The following is a 24,384-nucleotide window of genomic DNA, read 5'->3' as shown; positions in this document are numbered from 1 at the left end:
TCCACACCCTCCACAGCCACCAAGGCTTCTGGGTTCCTGATCCAGCAATCTGAGACAGTCAAGCTGTTTTCTCATTCTAACAATAAAACAATGGTACTAAGGGATGCTGTCTTCAGTACACAACACCAACTGGCCACCAGGCCAGACAGTCGAGGATGAAAGGTTACAAAGCTCTGAAGGGATATGGAACAAAGGGAAATAAAACTCATGTAGTCTCTGGTTCTCACGCAGGGAGGGGAAGAAGGAAGGCCCATGGCGGAGTCAGGGAGGCTGAGGTTTACTGCCCTCGCCACAGTGATGGGAGTGATAAGGCAGAGTTCACGTCTCCCAGGGTCTCCCCATCCCTGCTGATCACCAATCTCAGTTCCTCATCTCCAGGAAGGAGAGACGGCTTCATGAGTCACCGGGAGACGCTGGCTTCTCAGCACCCGCTCCAAGAACATAGCAACAAAAGCCACAAACCCTTTCACTGGTAATGCCTGTGGGCGACAGATCAGGGGACCATGTGTGATGTGGGGCAGAGTCTGGCAAGAGGTGCCTGGGTGTGGAGGTCTGAGAGGGCGGCCACATACAGACTGCCCACTGCCCGAGCCTTCTTCCTGGCTATGCCCAACCCTCAGCTCCCACGCAGAGCTGACGAGGAGCTACAGGAGCAGGGCTTTGCTGCTCTGAGGGGGATGTTGCGTGGTGACTGGAGGAGACAGGAGAGTCAGCCTCAAACCCTCGCCCTGCCCTGAGGATTGGATGGCTGGGTGACTTCCATCTGTCTCCCGACCCCTCCCCTCACTGGCCAGCTGGACTGATGAGAGTCTCCACCGTGGGGGGTGGGGGGGGCTTGGTCTGGGGAACAGGAAAGCAATAAATCACCCAGAGAAGGCAAGCAGGAGCCTGGACACTGCTTCTGCAGGAAGAGCCTCCCACCTGGGGGGCTGCCTGGGAAGAGAGTGGCCAGCAGGTGGGACGGTAGCATTGCTCCTCACTAGCCCAGGGAGTGCCAGTCTGCGCTGGCCCCAGGAGGGCTCGGGCTGGCCTTCGGTCTGAGACCAGGAGTAACGCAGCAAGCTGGCTCACAGATGGACGGTGGGAAATTCTGAACACCTCTTTTTGCCAGGAGTGAGGAGCCTGGAACTTCCCATGTACTTGGGGAGCTTGCCAAGGGCTCCGAGAGCAGAGGAATCTCCCTGGATCACTGTCGGCCATAGGGAGGCTCCAAAGGGAGCTTGGGAACAAGGGCCACCCGTGGCTGTGTCCAGGATGGTTGCTGCTGTCTTTCCCCTATGTGACAATCCTTCATCCATTCCCCTGACATCCCGGAGAGGAAAAGTGAGATCTGGAAGAGACTTGGAGAACTTGTGACAGCAAAGGGTCGTGGACACTTTGGATTCTTCTTAAGGAACAGGGCAAGATCAGCAATCTCGGAGTCAGGAGACTCAATGACCAGTACTGAGTCACTTTACCTCTCTGGGGTTCAGCTTCCCCGTCTGTAATGGGGAACAGCACCCAGGGTGGCTTGGAGGATAAAACGAGATCACATATTTAAAGCTTGGCACATAATCGTTGCTCGGTAAGTAGCTGATGTTACAGTGATTAATAAAATAAGTAACGCTACCCCAAATCCATATCATCTAATTTGATAGCCATTAGCGATGTGCGGCTATTCAAATTTTAATTAAAATTAAATAAAATAATTAAGGTTTCAGTTCTTCAATTATACTAGCCACCTTTCACAGAGGCTCAGTCCCCATGCTGGCTGGCGTCGATCACACTGAACAGAACAGCCACAGAACATTCCATCAGTGTAGAGCATTCTATTGGACAGTGGCTTGAGCTAGATTTTTCTCTAAGCCAACTTCCAGCTGTAACATTTTTGGATTCTATGAGACACTTAATTCCAAACAAGTTTATCCTTCCAGCAGCCGATATGTGCCCATAGCCCTCAGGAAATACAAGGTCCCTCATGGTCCTACGCAATTCCAAAAAGAAAGGAAAATCTGCTGCCAACCACAACAAAAAGTTAAAAATTAAAAACCAAGTGACATGTTCCAAAGTCCAATCAAAACAAATCTAGATACTACTTTGGTTTTTTAAATCTTATGCATTAAGACTCCTTATGGGGAGTCTGAAAGCGCTGTCATCCTATTGGGCACAAACTGGAAAAGGTCCCTGAAGCAGCCTAAGGGAAGAGAACTGGACAGAGGAAAGAGCTGCAGTAGAGGACAGAGACAGTGGGGACTTGTTCCTCCTTCCAGTCTCATTTTCCTTCTGGAACTGGCCAACCTTGGGTCTAGGCTGGAGAGAGGATGAGGAAAGAGGAAGGGAGGCCTCCTTTAGGGCCTTTGCTCCAGAGCGGGAGGAGCTGGCCTGCAGGGAGATCAGACAGGCCAGCTGCCACCACAACTGGCTGGCTTAGGATTCCTCCTTCCCTGCACCCACCCAGATCTGGAGCCTGCGGACACCAGGTAATCCCAGGAAGCAACCTGTTCTGGAACAGACGGCGCAGGAAGCAGGTGCCATGGATAACCACAGCTTACTGCAGGGAGGAAAGGAAAGCTGAGAGGAATGGAAGAATTGCTCCCAGGCCTATATCGGGCCCAGAGCCGTCACCAGTCACATCCACATAAGGGAAAGAGGGGGCCTGAGGGAGGGAATGAGATAAGGGACACTGCTGCCTCCTCCCTGTCCCCTGCCACACAGTAGCCTTTAAGGAAGCCTTGGGCAGGAACGTTGCAATGAGGAGCAACACAGCACCTTGGGTGCGGTGTGGGGGGGGGAGTGAAGAGAGAGAAGCAAAGGGGATAGGACACTGTACAGGCCCCAGCCAGGACAGAAGCCAGCTTTGGTAAGTGACACCTGAGTAACAGGTGAGTCTGCCTACACCTGTTGGACCAACTATCCAGCTGTTGCAACTTCTGCTGGGTCTGGGAACAGGAATGGCTGCACAAGTTACAGGGCCCAGTGCAAAAGAAAATCCCAGGGCCCCTTGTGCACAACTTAAGAATTTCTGGAAGACAACAGTAGAGTGTTAAACCAACCAAGGGGCCTCTGAGCAAGGGAGCCGGTGCACAGATGGCCCCATGAAGCCCACCCACCTGGGGACAGTCAGTCCTCTCTACTTCTGCAAGTGCAAGATGGAACCCGGCTAGTCGCATTTATGGCTGACTCTTAATACCAGGCCTATGGGACAGTGTGCCCGTTCCTCTCCTATACTCTACTTCCCTCTCTTTCTTGGCCTCAGATGCCCCAAAACTTGGCTGCTCTTGCTCTTGCTCTTGCCCTGCCGAGCCTAGGGGCTGGCACCTCCCCTCTGATTGCGCCTGGTTTCTGTTTGCCTATCCGGCAGCCCAACCAGAGGAAGCACCAAGTGACAGCCACCAGCGGGATTGGGTTGACTCTCTCTCAAATATGTCTTCAAGACTGGCCCAGGGAGCAGCGTGTTCCTGTCCAACAGGCCCCTTAGGGCCGGAGTCCCTGTCGAGGTCCAGCCTAACATCACCATTATGTCATCCAATCTTTCTCCTCCCAAGAAGGACAACAAAAGGGCCCCCAGCAAAGGGAGGGGGTAACGTCAACATTTCTCCTTTGAGGGTCTCATTCTTGTTCTCACATGAGCACATGTTGAGTAGAGACCCACGCGATCCCATCAGCTGAGGAAAGCCAGTGTGTCCCCCTCCTCGCTCCTCCTGCAGAGCCGAGGGACCCCTGAGCACACGCCTTACTCAAGCCTGACATGTCACAGGAAGGTGTCACAGAGAACAAATGCTATAGAAAGTGAGGAGATAAGGGTCGCTCAGGGAAGGGGAGGAAATGGGGACGACAGAAATCGAAACTCCAAAGATTGCTTCTCTTTCTGGCTCCCCAATGACAACTTTGTCATTGAGGGTGAAGAATTCACCCCCAGCTCTCTGCAGTCACCCCGTTCTGTCCCACCTGTCCCTCTCCACAGTGGACTGTGGCCTTTGCAATAGTACACTGTCCTAGCCAGCCATGGCAGGGTCCCAGGAAATCAGCCCAGAGAGAGACTGATGCTGCCTCTGCCCAGAGCTCCCAAGCCCCTCTCTGGAGACAATGGCTCAGAGGCGAGGGAAGAGCCGGTCTCCAGCTTTGTGTGCAAGGGTGGCCACAGGAAACCATTGTCTCTGTCGCAGGACAATGCCTGTTTGCACCTCCAGCTTCAGGGCTGAGGAGTTCAACCCTTGGACAAAAAACGATTCTGAAAATTTTCTTCAAATAAATAAGAGTGATTCTAAAATCCCGCCCCGCACTGAGACTCTGCATCTGGAAGTGACAAAGGCCAGCTCTTGCTGGTGGAATGGGTCTGTCTAGTGCTTCCTCACCTGCTTCAGAGTAACCCGGACAGACAGACAGCGGACAGATAACCATTTACTCACCGGCTCTTCTTTGCGTCCCCTCTGCTGTCCCTAGCCCTGCCTCCTTCCACACTCAGGAACAGGGGAAAGGTTTTCCTTTAATGCTCACCAGGTCCCTGGTGGGGAGCAATCATTAACAGCCACACATGCCGCCCGGCCTTAACCCCTTCAGTGCCAGGTTGCGTCACATTGGCTGGTGGACCACCCTGTCCCCTTTGCCCAGCCCCGAAAAAAAAGTAGCGACTCCTACCTTGATGACATTCACCTGAGTAATGCCGCTGCCTCCCATGTGAGGAGGGAGCACCCTTTAGTCCCACCCAGGCCGCCCTGCCTGATTGGAGCACACTCCCAACCTGAGGCACTGGGCTCTGGCATGATGCCCAATTGGATGAGCCCACATTATGAAATATTTGCCTGGCAGGCCAATAGAGAAACCAGGATCTGGGGGAGGGATGATATTTTTATTTATTCCTGGAGGAGGAAGAGCAGACAAAGGTAGTCATGGCATCCCCAGGCCCGGGACAGGAAGCCGTGGCAGGACCATCTTCAGATCCACGGGACTGCCTTTCATTTCTCTATCCTGATGCAGAATCCTGGAGGGCTTCTAAGCAATTTGAGCTCCTGGCTGTTCAGCAAGAGGACTTCTGTGCCTTAATATCTCCCTGCCCCATTCTTGAGTTTTGAGAGTGGAACAGGGAGTCGAAAGAGAAAGGAAGAGAAGAAACGGATTGACAGAGAAGGAATTGCTTGCATCTGCATGAACTGCAACCACAGGTATTCTTTACAGTTCTGAAGTTGCAGAAATCACTTTTGCATCTTTGGACCATGCAGAGGAAAGGTAGGCAGGAATGAGTAGAGACAAATTCTTTCTTGATCCCTTTAAAAATAGGAAAACGATTTGGGGAAATCTAAATCCAGCACGAAAAGTATCTTGGTGTAGGATGCATGCAAATCTATGCAGATATGTGCAAATGAGCAGCTCCAGGCTTGTCAGAGTAAATCCCTGCCAGGATTTTCCTAGTTTGAGGAAAATCTCCGATCCCTATATCAGAGCATCTCACTAGAGGAAAAAGAATTCAACAAACATGTATTTATTGAACATTTACTATAAAGGAAGCTGAGGGCACTTAAGTATAGCCTAGTTGAGTTTATTTTTTAAACCATGATCATAAATATGATAGGAAGTGCACAAGAATACAAGGGCCCCCCCTCTACACACCCACATCAATACCCTCTTCCCCCTCCAGCCCCAGATGCGTGATTAGGCTGCTTCGCCTCTTGCCTGTCTTTAGTAGCTGGCATCTTCCTTATCGCCCCTGGTTCCTGTCTGCCTATCAGTAGACCAGCCACTGTGGCTCAGGACCCTGGTTTAAACCAGCCAGGGGGCCTTATCTTATCTCCTGGGCTGCATTCCCAATGGCCTGATGGCTGCTGGCCACAGTTTCTTAAAGAGGCTGCATCGCATTCCCATTCCTAACCTACTCCGTTTGCCCTCAAGAATATCCCTGAGGTCTGGGGGTGTTCTACCTGTGCAGGTCAGAGTTCACCACGCCATCCTCTTCTCCACCCTTTACTCTAGGTCTGCTACCCAGACAAACTAAGACTAGAAAGATGCCAATGTTTGCACACAAACACCCTGCACCTCAGTATTTCCAGGTTCCTGCTCAGTTGACTTTTGAAGTAGGGGAGGAAGAGGTTCAGGATACAAGGTCAACGTAGAAAAATCACCTGTATTCCTATGTACTGAAAAATTAAAATTTTAATGAAAAATTAAGATTTTTAAAACCCCAATTTGTGTAACAAATATTAAACACTTAGGAATAAATTTGGCAAAAAAAAAATGTATAAGATGAACACTATAAAACACTGCTGAAATTAAATAAAATCTAAATAAAGGGAAAATGATACTGTTTCAATAGAAGACTCAATATTATTGAGTTATCTAATTTCCCCATATTTTTCTATAGATGCAATACAATCCCAGTCAATATCCCAACAGGATCTCTGGAAAAAAAAAAAAAAAGACAAGCTAATTCTAATCAAAAAACATTTTAAAAGAGGAATAAAGTTGGAAGATGTACACTCCCTGGCTTTGAAACTTACTATAAAGCCTCAGTAGTCAAGACAGTGTGGTGTTGGTATAAAGATATGTGTATATATAAACAGAAAAAAATAGAGCCTAGGAATAAACCTACATACATATGGTCAACAAGTTCTTTTTTTTTTTTTTTTTTTTTTTGGTACTGGGGATTAAACCCAGGGGTGCTTAACCACTGAGCCACTTTTTATGCTTTAATTTATATTTTATTTTATATCCCCAGTCCTTTTTATATTTTATTTTGAGACAGAATCTCACTAAGTTGCTGAGGCTGGCTTTGAACTCATGATCCTCCTGCCTCAGTCTCTAGAGCCACTGAGATTACAGGCATGCGCCACCATGCCTGGCAGTCAACAAGTTTTCAACAAAGGTATAAGGCCAATTTCAATGGGGGTGGGGTAAGGGGTTGGTAAATGACAACCTTTTCACTACATTGTGCTAGAAAAACTGGAGATCCATATGCCAAACAAACAGCAAAAACCAAATACATCTTGACTCTACCATTTAAAAAGTAACTCAAAATGGATCACAGACCTGAATGTTAAGAGCCCAAACTGTAAGATTTCTAGGGGAAAAGATGGGAGAAACACCTTAGTGACTTCAGGTTTGGCAAAGATGACACAAAATGCACCAACTATAAAGAAAACTCAATAAAATGAACATCAAGACATTGTTAATGAAAACGAAAAACCATAAAGACATCCTACAACATATAACTGACACAGGACTTATATGTACAACAAATGAAGAACTCTAGTGACTTGAGATTAAGATAGCAAACAACACCAAGAAAGAGACAGGAGTGTAAATTAAAGTCTATGAAAGATGCTCCATATCATTCAGGGAATGCAAATTGAAACTCCAGTGAGCCACCATTACGCACACACCATAGAACAGCCAAATTTCAAGACCACCATATGGCCAAGAACATGGAAGAACTGGAACTCTCATGGACTGCTGGCGAGATATAAATGGTGCAGCCACTTTGCAAAACAGACACTAGTTTCCTCAAAAGCTCCACATACATCCCTACAACCCAGTGAGTCTTCTCTTGGGTATTCACCTGAAAGAAATCCCAGCATATGTCCACACACACAAAGACTCGTACACCGAGATTCCTGTAATAGCCCCAAACTACAAACCACCCAAATGTCCATGAACCCATGGATACAATACACGGGGTACATCTACACAAAAGTACACCCCTCAACAAGAAAGAAAACAAATTATTGATTACCAAAAACACAATCAATCTCAAAATAATTATGCGGAGTGAAAGAAGACAGGTCCTTTCTCCTCTTGGAAAGTACGTACTGAATGACTCTATTATAAAAAACTCTAAAAAATGCAAACTAATCTATAGTGACACAAAGCAGATCAGTGGTTGCCTGGGGACAGGGTAGAGGGAGGGATTACAAAAATGCAGGAAGAAACTCTGGGGAGTTATATTCATTATCTTAATTGTTGTTATGGTTTCACAAAACATATCAAGTTTTTACTCTTTAAATACATGCCGTCTATCATGTATCAATTATACCTCAATAAAGTTATAATAAGCAAAAGCTTCAGACGAGCCTTGTATTAAAAAAAAAAAAAGACCACTACTGTTTCCGGGGAGCCCACTGTGTTAGGTGGTGATGGAACACAGGAGAGGGAGGAGCCGGCAGGACTCCAGGCTTCCCAGATACCTGCTTCCCGCTGATAGAAATGCTGTGTGAAGGCAGATGAGCAGGAGTGTGAGCAGCCTGTGTTCCTCCCTCTCATGAGTTTGCATCAATGAATGAGGCAGATCTGAACATGGACTTTATAAAAATAAAGGACGTTATTTGTTTACAAAAGGGGAATGTCAAGTCAAACCCTTTACCAGTTCACAGAACTCTCTCATTATCTCATTTGATTCTTTCAGATCTTATGAGGCAGGTAGAAAAGTACTACCACTTGCATCTCACAAAACTACACACCTCTGAAGCTCAGTGAGGTTAAGGGGCTTTGCTAAGACAGCCCAACCTGGGGCCTTCCTCCTTGACAGGTGAGCACCCTGACACTGCTCCACTGTCCACTAGACTCTGGGAGCCAGGAGAGGGTGGAGGGACGTAGCTGGCATGACAGCCTTGCTGGGGGACAGATCCTGTGAAAGGCCGCCCCCACAGCCCCGCGGTTCATGGGGCATGCTAGGGACAGAACCTCAGGGCTCCTTGGAAGCATAAGAACAGCAGCAGACCTGGGGTCAGAACAGGTTCAATTAAGGGAACCATTGTGATGTTAGGACAGAGAGCACTAGTAGGGTGAGGGGTCCCCGAATCTAATTAGATCACACATCTGATGGGAAGAGAGGAAAAAAAACCAACCAACCACCACTCCCCCAGCGGAAGTCTACTGGGTGTGGAAGCAGCTGGAAGCTGTTAGCTCCCAGCCAGAGGCCCTTGTACCATTCTTCTCCCTCCTCTTCTCCCGGTCCCCACCCTCCCTCCTCCTCCCTTCTGGCCCAGGACAAGGACAGCAGCTGGCTGGGCCCCACCTCTCTTTCTCCCTTGTTCTGAGAATGGGATGATGGGCAGGAGAGAACCCACCCTGTAGACCACAGGGGCACGAAGCACAAGGGCACCCAAAAATTCAGCAAGCATGATTTATACTATTCTCCAGGAGGGGTGGTGCACCCCTGTAATTCCAGCTACTCAGGAGGTTGAGGCAGGAGAATCCCAAGTTTGAGGCCAACCTAGGCAATAGACTCTGTCTCAAAATAAAAAAAGAAGGGTGGGATGGCCTGGGGATATATGTCTCAGTGGTACAAAGCTTGCTTATTATACGTGAGTTCCTGAGTTCAATCCCCAGAACTGGGGGGTGGGAGAGTGGGGGGAATGATTTATACTATTTTTGATGCAATCTTTTGGTTTGTTTTTTCAGTAATAAAGTTCAAACCCAGGGCCTCATGCATGCTAGGCAAGGCTCTATAGTGAGCCACATTCCCTGAACTGGCACTTTGAAAAAGTAATACTTAATCAATGTTGCCTTTAAAAAGATAAATAAATATGCCCATGCAGTAATAAAAATGTCAGTCATGGTGTGCTCAGAAGGCTGAGGCAGGAGGAGCTCAAGTTTGAGGCCAACCTTGGCAACTTAGCAAGACCCTGTCTCAAAATCAAAAATCAAAAAGGGCTGGGGTATAGTCAGTGCTTGCCTGGCATGCTCAAAGCCCTGGGTTCAATCCCCAGTATGGGAGGGAAAAAAAAATGAATGAAATGCTTGCATTAGGTTGATATTTTAAAATATGCATTAAAGTATTATTAATCTTGATTACCCAGCTTTTTTGGCAAACTGTGTCTTAAATTTCGTGTCCAGAGAGAGTGCCCTAAGCCTCTCACCCTAGTAGTCAGGCCTGCTCATGGATGGGAGAGGGAGAGAGGGAAAAGAAAGACTGGACAAGACCAGGAAGGCCCAGATAAGATGTGTGCTCTTAAAGAAAGGTCCATCCACGAACAACGAAGAAAAACCGAGGGACTCGCCCAGGTTAACCTGAGAGAGCAAACTCGACCCTGAATTAGATTCTAAAATGACATTATTAGGACACTTGGAAAAATTTAAACATGAACTGTATGTTAGAACAGTATCAGTATTAGATTTCCAGAATTTGCTAATTTCACTGTGGTTATGCAAGAGGCTGTCCTTGTTTTTAAAAGGAAAAAAAAAAAAGAGGATGATGATGAAGGAAGAGAGACCAAAAGGGTGACAGCTGTCTGACAGCTGCCTGAAGCCAAACACTCTGCCCTGTGCAGCCCGCAACTCCTCCAACTGCAGGCAAGCCTGGAGGAGAAGTAGGAGGAGATGGTGGCGGCAAGAAGTCTCTTTGAGGCAGGGGATTGCAGGGCTGGTTGGACATTTTCCTCCAGAAATAACTGGATTAGTCTTGAATTCCCAAATTACTCCTCACCCTCCCAAGGAAAACTTGACAACTTGCACAGAAAGGAAAGGAGATCAACACCTCACCAAGCCAGGATGCTAGCAAATTCTCTGCTAACCTCCAGAGATAGGTACCGCTGTCTTATTCTTTGAGGAGGAACCGGAGGCCAGGTAACCAGCCTTAGGCTACATGGTTAGGAAGTGAGAGAGAACAGGGATTAGAGCCCAGGACACAGTCCAAAGCGGGCTCTCTTCCCACTTGATGTTAGTTGTGCAACTTGAAATTCCCTTCTCATGCATCATCCTACCAACTAATCCTTCCGTTTATTTTCACTGCACTGAATTCTGCATTCGTCTTGAGATTTTTGGCTGTGGAGCCAGACTGTCCCTGTTCCAATCGCAGCTCCGGCAGTTACTACCTAAGGGACTTCGGGTGAATGACTTACCTCTCTCTGTGCACTATTCCTCCAGCTGTCAAAAGAAGTCAATAGAAGGACCCACCTCGTGGGTTCATTACAGGATTAAGTGAGATTATACCAGTGGAGAATTCAAGGGAGCTGCTGGCACTTAATAAATGTTCAATAAATGCCAGTAATCATTATCGTCTGCCTGCATCTGCCTTGAACTGTTCACCTCTAGGAGACAATGACCTAATTTTGACCAGATTATAAAACCCTTCACCACACTGTCACATAAAGATGGATGTTTAGTAATTGTTCCTAAGGAAATCATCCATCAAGATGGCACAGAGATTCCTAAATCTAGTTTGTGAAGCCTTTAAAACCCCAGATCAAGTGATGGAAAGAGGCAGTCTAGGAACAGAATAATCGGCACCTGGGAATCTGAAACAGGAGGGAGGTCTGCCTCTAGTCCCTTTTTTCTTTCTTTCTTTTTTTGGTTCTAGGTTTTGAACCCAGAGCACTTAACCACTGAGCCACATCCCCAACCCTGTTTTAATATTTTGAGACAGGGTCTCGCTGAGTTGCTTAGGGCCTTGCTAAATTGCTGAGGCTGGCCTTGAACTTGCAATCCTCTTGCCTCTGGCCTTCACATCAACTTGCCCTGTGTGCATGTGTGACCGCTGGCCCACACTCACAGCTGGGATTACAGGAGTGTGCATGCATGCCCGCCCTGATGCCTTTGGAACTGGGACGTAGACTTTTTCTTCTGTCACGTCTTACTTGGAAATTAAAAAGCAAGTGAATTCTAGGAGCATCATCACTGGGCACGAAGAATCTCAAGTTCTAGTGCTCTTGCTGTTACCCGTGCAGCTCTATCACGTAGACAAGTTCTTGTTCCCTGGGGGCCCACTGGACACAAGGGAGGGAAATGAGTGGCCCCTAGAGTACATGAGAGCACAAAAGAAGCCACCCAAAGCCTGGGAGCTTTGGGTTCTTCTGGAAAAGCCTCTCTCCAAAGGCCAACTGCTCACCTGAAACCCTCTCTCCAGCTGAGAGGGTTAGATTAGGCTGGGAGGACTCACAGCCTGAGCAGGAGAGTAAATTCGGGGATCGTGTGCCTAGAGGGCGGAAGGGGGTGGGCAGGGTGGCCAGAGGTCACGTAGCAGTCAGACTTCCCTCCAATGTTCCCTCTGTGACAGAGGCAGAGGGGGAGCAGGGCAATTTTCTAACTATAAACAGACACTCAAGAAGCCCCAAACCACATGCGTGCACATGTGGGGACAAGAGGGAAGCATAGACACTCCAGGACGAATGTGAGCAGGGGACAGGGCTGTGAGGAGGCAGCGTGAGGCCAGGAGGGGTGGGTGTGTATCTTTGATGCCCGGATGCAGAAGCAGAGACAGGCGTGGTGAGGCCTAACCCTTACATGATGTGGGGTCCTTATTAAGAAAGAGACTACAAATACGAATTTATGTGTCAGAACCTTGGAAAGGGCCAGTGCCAGTGAGGGACCTCAATGAGAAGCCACGTTACTTCACATCAACTTACAGCCTGCCCCGCGTGCATGAGTGACCACTGGCCCACACTCGCACACGTGTGTCTCCGTGAGCCTCCCTGTCTCTTTCCAACGCTACTTCCTCTCACTCAGTGCTCTGCCTGACCTGATTATTTTTAAATGGCACAGAGCATGAGCTAGAATTCCCACACCTTGGAATTCAGTTCCTGTGCCCCTCGGTGCCATGGGTGTCCCATCCCACCCTCTCCAGTATACTGCATCATGGCCATCTCCCTGGTCCACATGTTTGGCTACAATCAGCCCCACCTTCCCCAAAGGGCACACACAGCAAAGCCCTCCAGGCTGCCAGAAAGGGGGAAACCACAGCTCTCCCCACTGCCCGGCCCTGCATTCCAGCCCTGCGCCCAGAGACTGACCTTCTCTGTGGCTGGCTGCAGATGTGTCTGTGTTACAGAAATAGTCTAGCTCCTGGGCCTCTCCAGGCCCTCCTGCTGCTCCTCTCAGAGACTCCCCCACCTCACTGGCTCCAGGGAAGTCAGGCGAGATGGGAGGAAGGTAGTTCTGCGGCGCCCTCCCACACAGCCCTAGGAGCACAGCCAAGCAGGGCCTGGGGCCTGCCTTCTGCCTGCTCCTCCAGCCCCGGAACTGCTGTTCCACATCTGCACACGTGGTAGATGGAGGTGAGAGATTTAGGGAGTGAATATGGAAGATGACAGAATATGGCAGAGCATCATGGCAGCTTCTCCTATGTGACCCCAGGAAGGTGGGGTCGGGTAGGCATATGGTTCTCACCACCCACAGAGACACCTCCACATCCCTCCCTCCCAGCCACCAGCTCCACTGAGAGAGAAATTAAAAGAATCGGCAGGGTAGAGATATAGATAGATTCCAATGGAGGAAGTCACCGACTGAATAATGCATCCTTCTTCCTAAAAAAAAATCTCCTGGCTCTAACAACATTTGTCTGTGATGTGCCATTTAAACTTCTGGTAGCAGAAAACATGCTTCATCTAAATGTGAATTGTTTTTCTCTTGTTGAAAAAATCTTAGGGACGGGGTTGTGGCTCAGTGACAGAGCGCTTGCCTAGTCTGCATGAGGCACTGGGTGTGATCCCCCACAACACATAAAAATAAACAAATAAAATAAAGGTATTGTGTCCATCTATAACTAAAAAAAAAAAAAAAATTAAAAAAAAAAAGAAAGACAAAAATCCCAGAATAAAGATTAATCCTCGTCCACCTCTAACTTTCCTCTTTCCGTCAAGAAATTCTACTACGGCCATTTGAGCTCAGCACAGCTACAGAGGACAAGAGCCCTGCCCTGGAGAAGCTCCATCCACTGGGGGCCTCCTCCCAGCTCACCTGGGATAGAACTGTTTGACTTCCTCATCAGAAGGGAGAGGAGGAAGAATCTGCATCCTAAATTTGCATCCTGCTCAGCTCCTTGGGAGCACTGGGGCTTTGGACAAGTTACTCAGACTCTTTATGCCTCAGTTTCTTAGCTGTAACCTTGTACCTCGTGGGATCTGTTGTAAGAATTCAATGACTTCCTACACACAGAAAGCTTTAAACAATGCCCGTGACAGTTAATGGCCATCATCATCTCAGTCTCCCAAGCTGTGGGACACCAGAAACATAGGAAGTGAAATCCATCCCCCTCTACATTGCTAATTGTGAGCTTGTTCATTGTCAAAGATCAAAAAAGACTTGGGGCTCTTTGCCTATCTGGGTTACCCAGCACCCCCCCCCCCCAAGCTCCATTAATGTAGGTAAAGGAGGGACGATGGCATCTTGGCCTACGATCCCTTTGTTGTCCTCTTCCTATACCTCGTATCTCCCCAGCCCCCCTGACCTCCCTGAACCTCCGCACCTTTCTTATGGTCAGAACTTGATTGGGTTTGTGGAGCATGGGAAAGAGAAATCTAGAAGAGCGCTCTCTGCCATTTCTGTATGCAGTCAGAGGCTTGTCTTTTCTCTTCTCTGGGGTTTCTTTGGATGAAAGGTAGCGGCCATCCAGAAAGGTGCCAAATTCCAAATCCCCTTCACCTAAACTCTTGTCTTCTCATGCAGAAATAATATCTTTTTTTTGGGGGGGGGGATTACTGGGGATCTAACCCAGGGGCACTTTACCACTGAGCTACATCCCCAGCCCTTTTTTGTTTTTTTTATTTTGAAACAGGGTCTCACTAAGTTGCTGAGAGTCTCACTAAGTATCAAGGCTTAGTGAAATCCTCCTGCCTCAGCCTTCCGTCATGCAGAAATAATTCTATCTTCATTAATTTGGTCCATCTAAAAGATGGGGGCCTCAATCCTCCTCTAAGCCCAAGATGGAATGAGAGACCATAGACGAATTCAATTACATTATGAAGGACTGAATTTAGAATCGGTGATGAGCTTTCCAAATGTGAAGTGATTGGACGTTGACTCCCTGGTGTCTGAATCTGCTACGAAGGACTTAAATAAAACAATAGCATTTTACCAGTGGATAGGGTAACAGGTGGGACGGCCACTGTTTCAGGCTCTGCCCATGAGGAATGGCAGTGACATAACCATGTCCTGGCTCCTTCAGTCACACTGCCATGCTATCTACTAGACCTTGTCAGTGGTCATCATCAGACAGCAAAGGAGCTGAGCATGAGAGGCCAGGGGTGTAAACTCTCCAAGCCAAACTCATGTATGCCCCTTTCTAGAAACTGCCCCCACCCCAACATCCACAGTTACCATGGAAATAGCCACATTCCCAAAACTCGGGACTGTCTTGGTTACCACTTGTGCCATTCTCTTGGTTATCTGGTACACCCTATGATCTCAGCTCAGCCAAAATCTCTCCCCCAAGATGAGAAACAGGATTGAGAGAGAAGAGAGATCAGTCCTTTTCCAGGTGACCCCACTGGTCAACCTGGACACAAGGGAAACAGCCTCCCGTCTCTCCCACCCTGTGGGCTGACCAGGAAGTTGAAAGTCCTCTCTGCAACCCGCAAAAGGAGGGAGCCAGCCGTGGCATATGGCTTCTTGGTTCCAATTCGTTCCTGTGGTCCAGCCATGTCTCCGACCTTGAGCTCTGAGAAACATGCCAGTACCCTCATATTAAATCTCCACTGGGACTTTAGCTGTTTTGAGTGGTTTCTTAACTTGGATCCAGAAGACTCCCCTCTAATACCAGGGAAGGGATCAGGTGACTTCTAGAAGACCCAGCATCTCACCTCAACTTGCCATGCACAGTTAGTATGAGGGAGAAACGAGGCAAATGGGAGGAAGAAGGAATAGGACTAGGAGTTCTGGGAGGTCTTGGTTTCCCTATGGGCCAAGCCATCTGGGAGGACAAGGATGAAGACAGGGTTGAGAGAAAGCAGGCAAGCCCACTACCACAGCATGGAGAAGCTCCAGGTATGCACCAGTGAGAGGGAGCTGGCAACAGGAGACGCGGGTTGGCCCTAAGATCCCCAGGTGCGTGTAGTAAGTTATTGACTCCTGCCGGCTGAAGGACTCAGGGAAGGCCGAGCTGGTGGCTAGCAAGTGGACAAAACTTTGAAGCATATTCCCAACAATGGACAGCCATCACCGAGAAGAAAGTCGTGCATTCTTTCCAGTACTTTCTAAAGTACCTGGGTCCTCTGCTGTTTTAGAACCCCACAATTCTCACAGGCCAATGGGCCCAGTCTGCCCCTCAAGTGTTCTTTAGGAAAGTCTACTTCCCTGGCACCAATGGTCCCTTTAAGAAGATTTCCGCCCCAACCCCCCATCTGTTCTCTAATTGGCTGGAGCAGATGTTCCTTGTTCCTATGGCAACTAACCTACCATCCCTCCTAGTGGGTATCTTCCTAATGAAGGACACAGCACAGGCCACTCTCCTCCAGACCAGCTGGCACTTCTGCTGCTTAGAGTTCACTGACAACAGGCTTCTCTCTGCAGAGAAGCACCGTGGACACATGTGCCTGCCTAGAGAGGGTCCAAATCTGACCTGACCTAGGCATGAGCCAGAGATGGCAGTGGCTATCCAATAGCATCCAGAGGGATGCTAGAGGGAGGTCATCTATACCATTGCCCACGCAGCAGGCCCATGTCCATCTTTCCAATGAAGTGTTATGTTCGGCAGATTGAATTAGCACTTCCTCTGACGTCTTTTCACATCATTAATGAAGACCAGTGAGACCCCCTAATTGAATTCTCCCTATCCCAAGCTGCACATCACTCTCATCCTTATCTGGGGATTGTGGTCCTAGCACTTGGGCCCTCTCTCCAGATGCTCTGCACTCTGAATGAGACTTGTGCAGCCAGGAGCCGGTGGGGAGGCAGGAAGCACAGAGCATTCCATTAGCTCTGCACAGGGGCCCCCTCCACTGTGGATGATGATTCCCTCACTCAACCCAACTTGACCCCATTTGTTCTTGGCTCTCTCAGCCCCCACAAAGCCAGCTGGATTCTTCTTGTAAAGCCACAAAGTTGACTGAACTTTAGCTTCCTCTCTTCGGAGCTTTTTAGCCTACTGAGGTCCCAGCAGTCAATGTATAAATAAGAATGAGTCAATAAATGATCCCTTCCAAATGTGCAGAAAGTGCCTCCCGCCAGAGGAGACACCAGATTTGGAGCTCCCCGGCCCCACCCTGGATGTTTCTTCGCTCCTTCCAAAGGAGGCAAGATCCCTACCCTGAGGAAAAAGTCTATAGACAGACAGACCTGGAATCACAGCTTGGCCACTTGCCAGCTGAAGGGCATTAGGCAAGTCCCTGATCCCCTGAGCCCCAGCTTCCTCATCTGTAAAATGGGAAGATAATTCCAACCTTTTAAGATTATAGGAGGCAACACAGAACCACGGTGCTTTCATAGCATTCCAAAATCCACAGACAGCTAAAAACAAAGTGTTTTTTTGTTTTGTTTTGTTTTTCCTAACTCAACTGGCAGCAAAACCCAACCAGACTTGAACCTATCTGGCAGCAGAACATAACCTGACCTGGTATGAGACTCTATATATCCCACTTACGTGACTCTTTAGATAAGTCTTGCTGCAGCATTATTAAAATGTCTGATGGTAGAGCTGCTCAGTGCCTGCTGGAGGCTTTATGTAATACACAGTATGTACCATGTACTGAGCTAAGCTCCACAGGCCCTGCAAGTTTCCAATAATGAAGTGTAGGACTCTATAACCACAGCTTAGTCCCCAAAGACAGGGATTTCAGGACAGTCCCCAGAGTGATTTAAGCTAAAGATACTGACACTCATGACAGCCATTCAAAGCCCCTTGCCTCACCTCCAACCTGGAGAGGATCTCTGGGTTCCTGCAGCCCGGAGCTGGCTCCCTGGAACACAAGTTGGTATGGGGCAGGGGAGACGATCCAAAGACCGGCCCATAAAACCCTGCTGCTTTTCTATGCCGAGCAGACGGGTAGAGGCAGTGTGTTGTTATTATTTGGTTGGACTTCAGGTATAGACATGCCTCGGGATTCCAAACATGCCTCCCGATTCCCCACCTCACTGGGCTCCCAGCCCTCTCTGCCCTACCACCCCACAGCGTCATCTGCATCACCTATTCCCTAGAGGCACCCCAGGGGCATACGTGACCCAGCCAAGGACACACCATGAGAAGGGGGATCTGGGTTTGCAGGCACCTGGACAAAAGGAAGGAAAAGCTTCTGAGTGTGAGGGTGACGATGAAGATGGGACTCTGAAGGTGAGGGGGGCGGACAGATACATGCAACATACAGTGGAACAGGTTTGGCATGTTTCTCCTGATGCCATCTCATGGCCCCGGGAGGCTTTTAAAATGAGAAACCAGTCCTGGTCAATACAGTGAACAACCTTGGGCAATTCCATTCCTCAGATCTCTTGGCTCTAGCCAGACATGGTAGGAATTGGTGGGTCACTGTATGACTCAACCTTCTCGGAGGCACAGTCACCTAAGTGGGCTTCTCATTTCTGACCCTGGATCTGCCAGATACCCAGCCAGGCTCCATCCTGCCACCTTAAGCCACCTTCCAACAGACAGGCAATCGAACTGCGGGAGACTTGCAGTGCTGGCTGAGGTAGGGGACGCTCTTCTCTCAGAATGGTCAGGTCTACCCTATGTTCTTGGAGAGTCTCCACTGTCAAGTGGGGCACTGAAGCAGGCAGAGTTAAACATCAGACTGGTGGCAATTCAATTCAATTCCCTCATCTCACAGACGAAGCATCTGAGGCCAGAAGATATGGACGAAGTTGCCCAAGACCACAAAGCAAGTTAGAGACAAAGATGGCCCAGGAGTGGCAATATGATTTCTACGGCCTACCCATGATAAACCCAGGATGTCTTTAAAGGTCCCAGTCATGCCAGGCGTGGTGGCACACGCCTATAGTCCCAGCAGCTCAGGAGGCTGAGGCAGGACGATCCTGAGTTCAAAGCCAGCTGCAATAACTTAAAAAGACCCTGTCTCAAAAAAAAAAAAAAAAAAACCCACAAATGGCTGGGGATATGGCTCAGTGGCTAAGTGCCCCCAGGTTCAATTACCAGTACCTAAACAAACAAAACCAAATAAAAGGTCCGTGTCATGTCCTTGACCTTTGCATTCAGAAGAAGCCAAGCTGGACGGTTAATACCTTCTACCATTCTGGCTTGAGCATCTCAGAAAAGTACTATTTTTTTTTTTTCTTTCAGTAATTGAGATTGAACCAGGGGCTGGCACAAATTAGGCAAGTGCTCTACCACTGAGCTACATCCAGTCTTTTTAAAATTTTGAGACAGGGTCTCCCTAAGCTGCCAACTTCACCTTGTCTTCTTCCTGCCTCATACCCCACAGCCCACCCGCGCCACCCCCCCACCACACCCCCCATAGTGGTAGGATTCCAGCATGCTTGGAAAGTGCAAAGAACTTCAACATGCACTTCCTGGATCCTTTTTCATTTGGGTCCCCCTCAGTACATATGCACAGGTCTGTGGCATCCATCATCTGTCAGAGGTTCAGTCTGTGCTACGGTTCTAAGTGCCAGGCCCCTGGGTTGACCCAGCACCAACCAGAAACCTTGGGGCAGGGAGAAATCTCAGGCACCTTGGTTTGCTCTCCCAGATTAGAACCTGATGTTCCCCCTACTAGCTTATCCTACTTCTCTCTGCGCCCCATCCCCCAAATTTAACAGCCTTCCTAATTTAGGAAATTGACTGCTTTCATGTTTCAGAACATGAAAATGGGGTGGGAAAATTAGAAAATTCTCTCCCAAAAAGAAGTTCCTGTGTTTTCTAAAAAAGGGCCTTGGGATGAACCTCAAAAAAAAAAAAAAAAAAAAAAAAAAAGAGCCTCTAGTCCAGTTTCCAGGGTGGTTTGAAACTAGTTTTTCCCTGAGAGCTTTCACTCATACAAGTCTGCACACATGTGCACACCAATCCGTGTCTCAGGTCCTGGCAGCTGGGGATCTGCCTGGGGAATCCCACGTGTTTGTTACAATTCCAGGCCTGACTCCTCAAAGGTAGACCACTCAGACACTCCAGTGCCTCCAAGAGTACAGAGTTGGAAAAGCTACGTCTAGACTCAAGAGCTCAAGTAGACCCACCACTTCAAAACCTGACACTGAGATTTTTTTTTTAATGGCCTTGTCTCTTGACCACCTTGTTTCTGAATGATTGACAATAGACACAAAGGACCCAAATAAATGTAAAATATATCTTGTGCTGTTCCCAAAACACAGCCCACACATCCCCTTCTATCTTTTCCAAGGACACAAGGAAGATGACTTCCAACAATTCTAGAAGATGAGTGTGGGAATAGGAACTGGCAAGGCCCAGTCCACAGCCCCTCAGAGAAAGGAAGTCTGCTGCCTGTCATTCAGAACACAGGGGAAGAGGAAGCAGGGGCACATCCCTTTGCTGGTGGCCTTGTGCCAGAGACAAGAACTTCTTACAGATTCAGAATGTAGGAGCCAAGACTCATCATGTTCAAAGGACCCACAGAGAAAGAGTGATGGTTGCAAGATCAGATTTCAAATTTTTAGGAATCTGCTCCAAAGAGGCCTTATCAGGGAGTCTGTTTGGAGAAGATCCTGGAGGCAAAAATTTTTGGATTTCATGGACCAGTAAAATTTCAAAAAAAAAAAAAGAAATTTGAGGAACCAATAGAAGGTTGCCAACTTTTTATTTTGCCAAATAAGGACATTTTAAAAGCCCAGCTACCATCTATTCTCACCATCGGTTCATGAAAAGAATCAGAACGCTGTAACCTCAAAATATTTTAGCTCATCTCCTATCTGCACAGAAATACATTTTAACTGAATACATCTTGCTTTCTGGAATAAGTAAATAAATAAATAAATAATCGAGTACATTTCCCCTGCTTTTCTCACAATGCCTCAGACTGGGGTAAACTCTGCCATGGACCAAAATTTGGGAATCAGTAGGCTAGACGAACTCTATGTCAGTTTTGGCTCGAGCCTAAGAACTAAAAGAAAACTCCTAATCCTTGGAGACTTAGACCTTCCCAATTGGACATGCGTGGAAGAGAGGGGACAGGCATACTATCTTTGCTTATGTGAAGACACTCTGCCAATTATAAAGCACGAACGCATGTTGATTATTGTATAAATCAAGTGTTCGTGTTTGGCAAGCATCTTCTTCCCTAATGGACCTCCCAAGTTTCTGAGAGCCCCTGAATTTTACCGTCCCCTTGGCCTGTTCAGGAAGGCATGCATAATTCAAAGAGAAGAAGGCAATTTGCCTCAAGCCAAGAATTATTGGAGGACTAGGGATGTAACTCAGGGGTAGAGCCTGCCTAGTACACATGAGGCCCTGGGTTCTATCCCCAGCACTGGGGTGGGGGTGGGGGAATCCAAGAAATAAAGTCAATTTATGGTGAGTGGCACAGACCATCAAACCAGCAATATAACATAAGCATGAAACCACTGATGTTATTTAACTGCACAATTTACGGCCCAGAGAAGACAGAATCCATCCCAGGGAGCAGTTTTTCCATTCTGCCTTTCACAGATTATGGCTTCCTTCTCATTACCCTGCTGTGGAAAGTATGGTGGATGAACAGGTAACAGGGACATACATATAAGAAGGACTCTGTCATGGGGCAGGGGGAAGTATGCCAGGTACACAGTGTTGCCCACTGGGTTAGGATTGGATCTTAATTCTAACCCTTGCCCTTCTGCTGACTAACCTCTGGCAAGAGTTAGAATTAAGATCCAACCTCTAATCCCAGCAGCAGCTTTTGATTTCTGTTTCCTTATCTGTACTGTAGGGACAAACTTCTCTCTGACTTCCTTACAGGACTGCAGCTAGTCTGGGCGATCCCAGGGGGAAGAAGCAGCTCCAAATGCTCCCTGGGATCTCGCAGGGGCACCTGCTGATTTGTACTTGACTGACAGTGGAAATACAAAACTGCTCTGCTTCTGAGCAAAAAAGAAACAATGCAATCAAACAAAAGATGGTTATGACTATCTGTTGTTCAAAATCACGCACAGCACCATCTACCAAACATACAATAATGCTGCAAATTCTATTTGGAAGTAGCTAACGATATAAATCTAAAAATTTTCTTAAATACCCAAAGTTTCAAAAATAACTGTACAAACTATTAATTATGTTGTCTAATAAACAGCAATGTGATTGCCTCCCAAATTCAACTGCACCGTCTGATTTCGTGTGTTCAAAATATGTTTTTACTGCATGGTGCCCAGCTCACATCATCTCATTATATTCAGAAGTGAGTAGGCGAACCCTGGTTTTCTCACCTATCCCAGATTATCTCTCTGCAGAGTTGAGATCTCTGGATGGGCTGCAAGTCTGGAATGCATCAGAGTTTAGGGCTCCCCAGCCCCCACTTCTTATTTCCTTTATAACCACCCTAGGTTTCTGCCTCCAGCTCTCTCCAGGACGCTCCCCTACCAAAGCATATCTCCCCACCCCAATCTGCTTTACAAAAACCACCTCCAGCCTCTTGCTGAGTCCCATTCATCCCCGCCCACCCACCTCTCTTGCTGGATCAGGCCCCACAGCATGTGCTGCCACAGGGCCAGCCACTGCTCAAATGGGTCTTGGCAGCTAGGCCAGGCTGCCCGCCCACCAACCCCCTGTACAAGGTAGTTCTCTGATCTCTGCTCCTTGCAACTGATAACACAGGAAATGAACAGAGAAGACAGAGCCGCATTCAGCCAGCCTCACCCACCACCCACCAATCACCTCCCCACCCAAATTTGTTTTCAGGCTGAATGCCAGCCCCACCCATCCAAGGCACTGGCCTCCTTCCTGTCCCATTCTGAGGCAGAAGAAAGTGCTCCTGGCGCTGGTCTGGGAGCTCAGAATTCTTAGGCTGGTTCAGTCTAACTGCACACGGAGCCCAGGCTGGAATCATTCCGGTCACAGCACAGTGGTGCACACCTGTGATCCCAGCAGCTCTGGAGGCTGAGGCAGGAGGATTGCAAGTTCAAAGCCAGCCTCAGCAACAGTGAGGCACTAAGCAACTCAGTGAGACCCTGTCTCTAAATAAAATACAAAATAGGGCTGGGGATGTGGCTCAGTGGTAGATTGCCCCTGAGTTCAATCCCAGGTACTTAAATAAATAAATAAAATAAAAACCCAGGGCCGACTCTAGGTTATGCATCTTCAGTGTGGACAACGTCTCTAAATTCTCTCTGCAACCCCTGACGCCAAGTGAGGAAATATTCACATTCTATTCCAAAAATTAAAAATGTTCACTAACTTCTTGATGGGAAACCCCAGGAAGATGGACATTTATGGGATATTCTTATTTGTAAGGAGAGAAAGAGGAATGAAAGGAAAGAGGGAAAGGTGATTTGCATCCCAACTACGAAAGGGCATGCCCCAGACCCGCATGCGCATGCAACACACACACAGTCTCTCTCCCTCTTTCTCTGTCTCATCCCTTGCTAGGACATAGTCCTCTGTGTCCAGCACATGCATCTTTCTCCCTGGTCCTCCCCACAGGTTTGGGTAGCCCAGTTCTTTCCAGCCGAGATTCCCAGGAACCTCGATTTTACCTTTCATGCTGAAAGTCGGAACCCAACTAGGAGATGGCAGACGCTGACCAGGAAGCAAAGGAGCAAAACTCCTGGTGCAAGAACACTGCCCAGGGTGGCCGATGCAGCCCTCGTGCGTGAGAAGGAAGGAGACAGGGAGAGAGCCCCGGGAGGGAGAATTTCCCCAGCTCCCCAGCAAGACTCTGGTGTGGGCTCTCTCCCTGCTCCAGCACGGACTGAAAACCGAGGGCAAGTCTCCCCGGCAAGCTGACTCTGAAATCTGAAACTGCAGGTTGGCTGGGTCCTACATAAACACACTCACACCCCCGGCTCCTGGAGCCTGATGGCTCACGCCCTCGCCTTCCCCTGGCTCCCACCCCGCCGCTCCTCGGTAACATCAGACAGCCCCCTAGCTGCAGCTCCTCGGAAAGCGAGCCACAGCGCAGGCACCCAGAGACCTGCCCAGCACTGTCTACTGCTTTCCAGCCCCAACGCCTCCTGCAGTTCAAGTGCAGGTACTTAATTCAGCAGAGCTCGGGATTGTGGAATGAGGGTGATAGGCAAGTTCCCAGCCTAGGCACAGAGATTGCAGAATCTTCTTCCAGATCAAGGAATAATATTCTCCTCTAAGGATCTGCCAAAGAGCTGGGTCTGATACATACAAAGGGCTAAACTTACCTTCCTCTCCTCTTCCAGTTTTCTGCATTTCACTCTTAGAGGACCATCTCTTTCCCTTATGTTTTCACCCATAATAGACTCAGGCTAGGTGAGAACAGGAAAAGACTGCAGCCGGCACGGTGACAAATGCCTCTTTTGCATATGAGAGAGCTGGAACCAGAAATGGGTTGGCAAAGCCCAGGAGGGCTCCCAGCCCAAGGTGGTACCTTAATTGATACAAGGGAAAGAAGAGGCCTTATTGCAAATACATACTCACTTGAATCATTAACTGATGGTGAGAAAAAGGTCCCTTAACCTCCCTGAGCCTCCATCTCCTCATTTGTAAAATGAGTTAATGATGCAACCTCAGAGAGTAACAGTTAAATAAGGAACCGTGTGCTGGGCACGGTGGTGAGCGCCTGTAATCCCAGCAACTCGGGAGGCTGAGGCAGGAGGATCACAAGTTTAAAGTCAGTCTCAGCAACTTAGTGAGGCCTTCAGCAACTT

At 48.3% G+C, this 24,384-nt stretch overlaps 1 protein-coding gene across 16 annotated transcripts in view; it reads right to left on the bottom strand.

Moving 5' to 3' along the window:
• Plekha6 (pleckstrin homology domain containing A6) overlaps nucleotides 1-24,384 on the bottom strand; it is a 142,475-nt gene that overhangs the window by 53,719 nt on the left and 64,372 nt on the right. The window contains exon 1 of one of the 16 annotated variants that reach the window (XM_046463226.2): nucleotides 23,242-23,515. The exons of 13 other annotated variants lie outside the window; for them this stretch is intronic. Coding sequence is in view for 1 of the 3 variants with exons in the window: in XM_046463200.2 (XP_046319156.1) it covers nucleotides 4,618-4,628 (11 nt within the window). In the remaining 2 variants the exon portion in view is untranslated. Of the gene's footprint in view, nucleotides 1-4,388; nucleotides 4,517-4,617; nucleotides 4,642-23,241; nucleotides 23,516-24,384 lie in introns of those variants that run through there. 2 more of the 16 variants (XM_046463200.2, XM_046463216.2) reach the window with 2 other exon arrangements.

The sequence above is a fragment of the Marmota monax genome, unplaced genomic scaffold (genome assembly GCF_021218885.2).
Source record: "Marmota monax isolate L192 unplaced genomic scaffold, Marmota_monax_Labrador192_F-V1.1 WCK01_AAM20220418_F8-fsc00099, whole genome shotgun sequence".
NCBI lineage: Eukaryota > Metazoa > Chordata > Mammalia > Rodentia > Sciuridae > Marmota > Marmota monax.
Note: the sequence above shows the minus strand (reverse complement) of the source record. Positions and strands in the feature narration are given on the sequence as shown.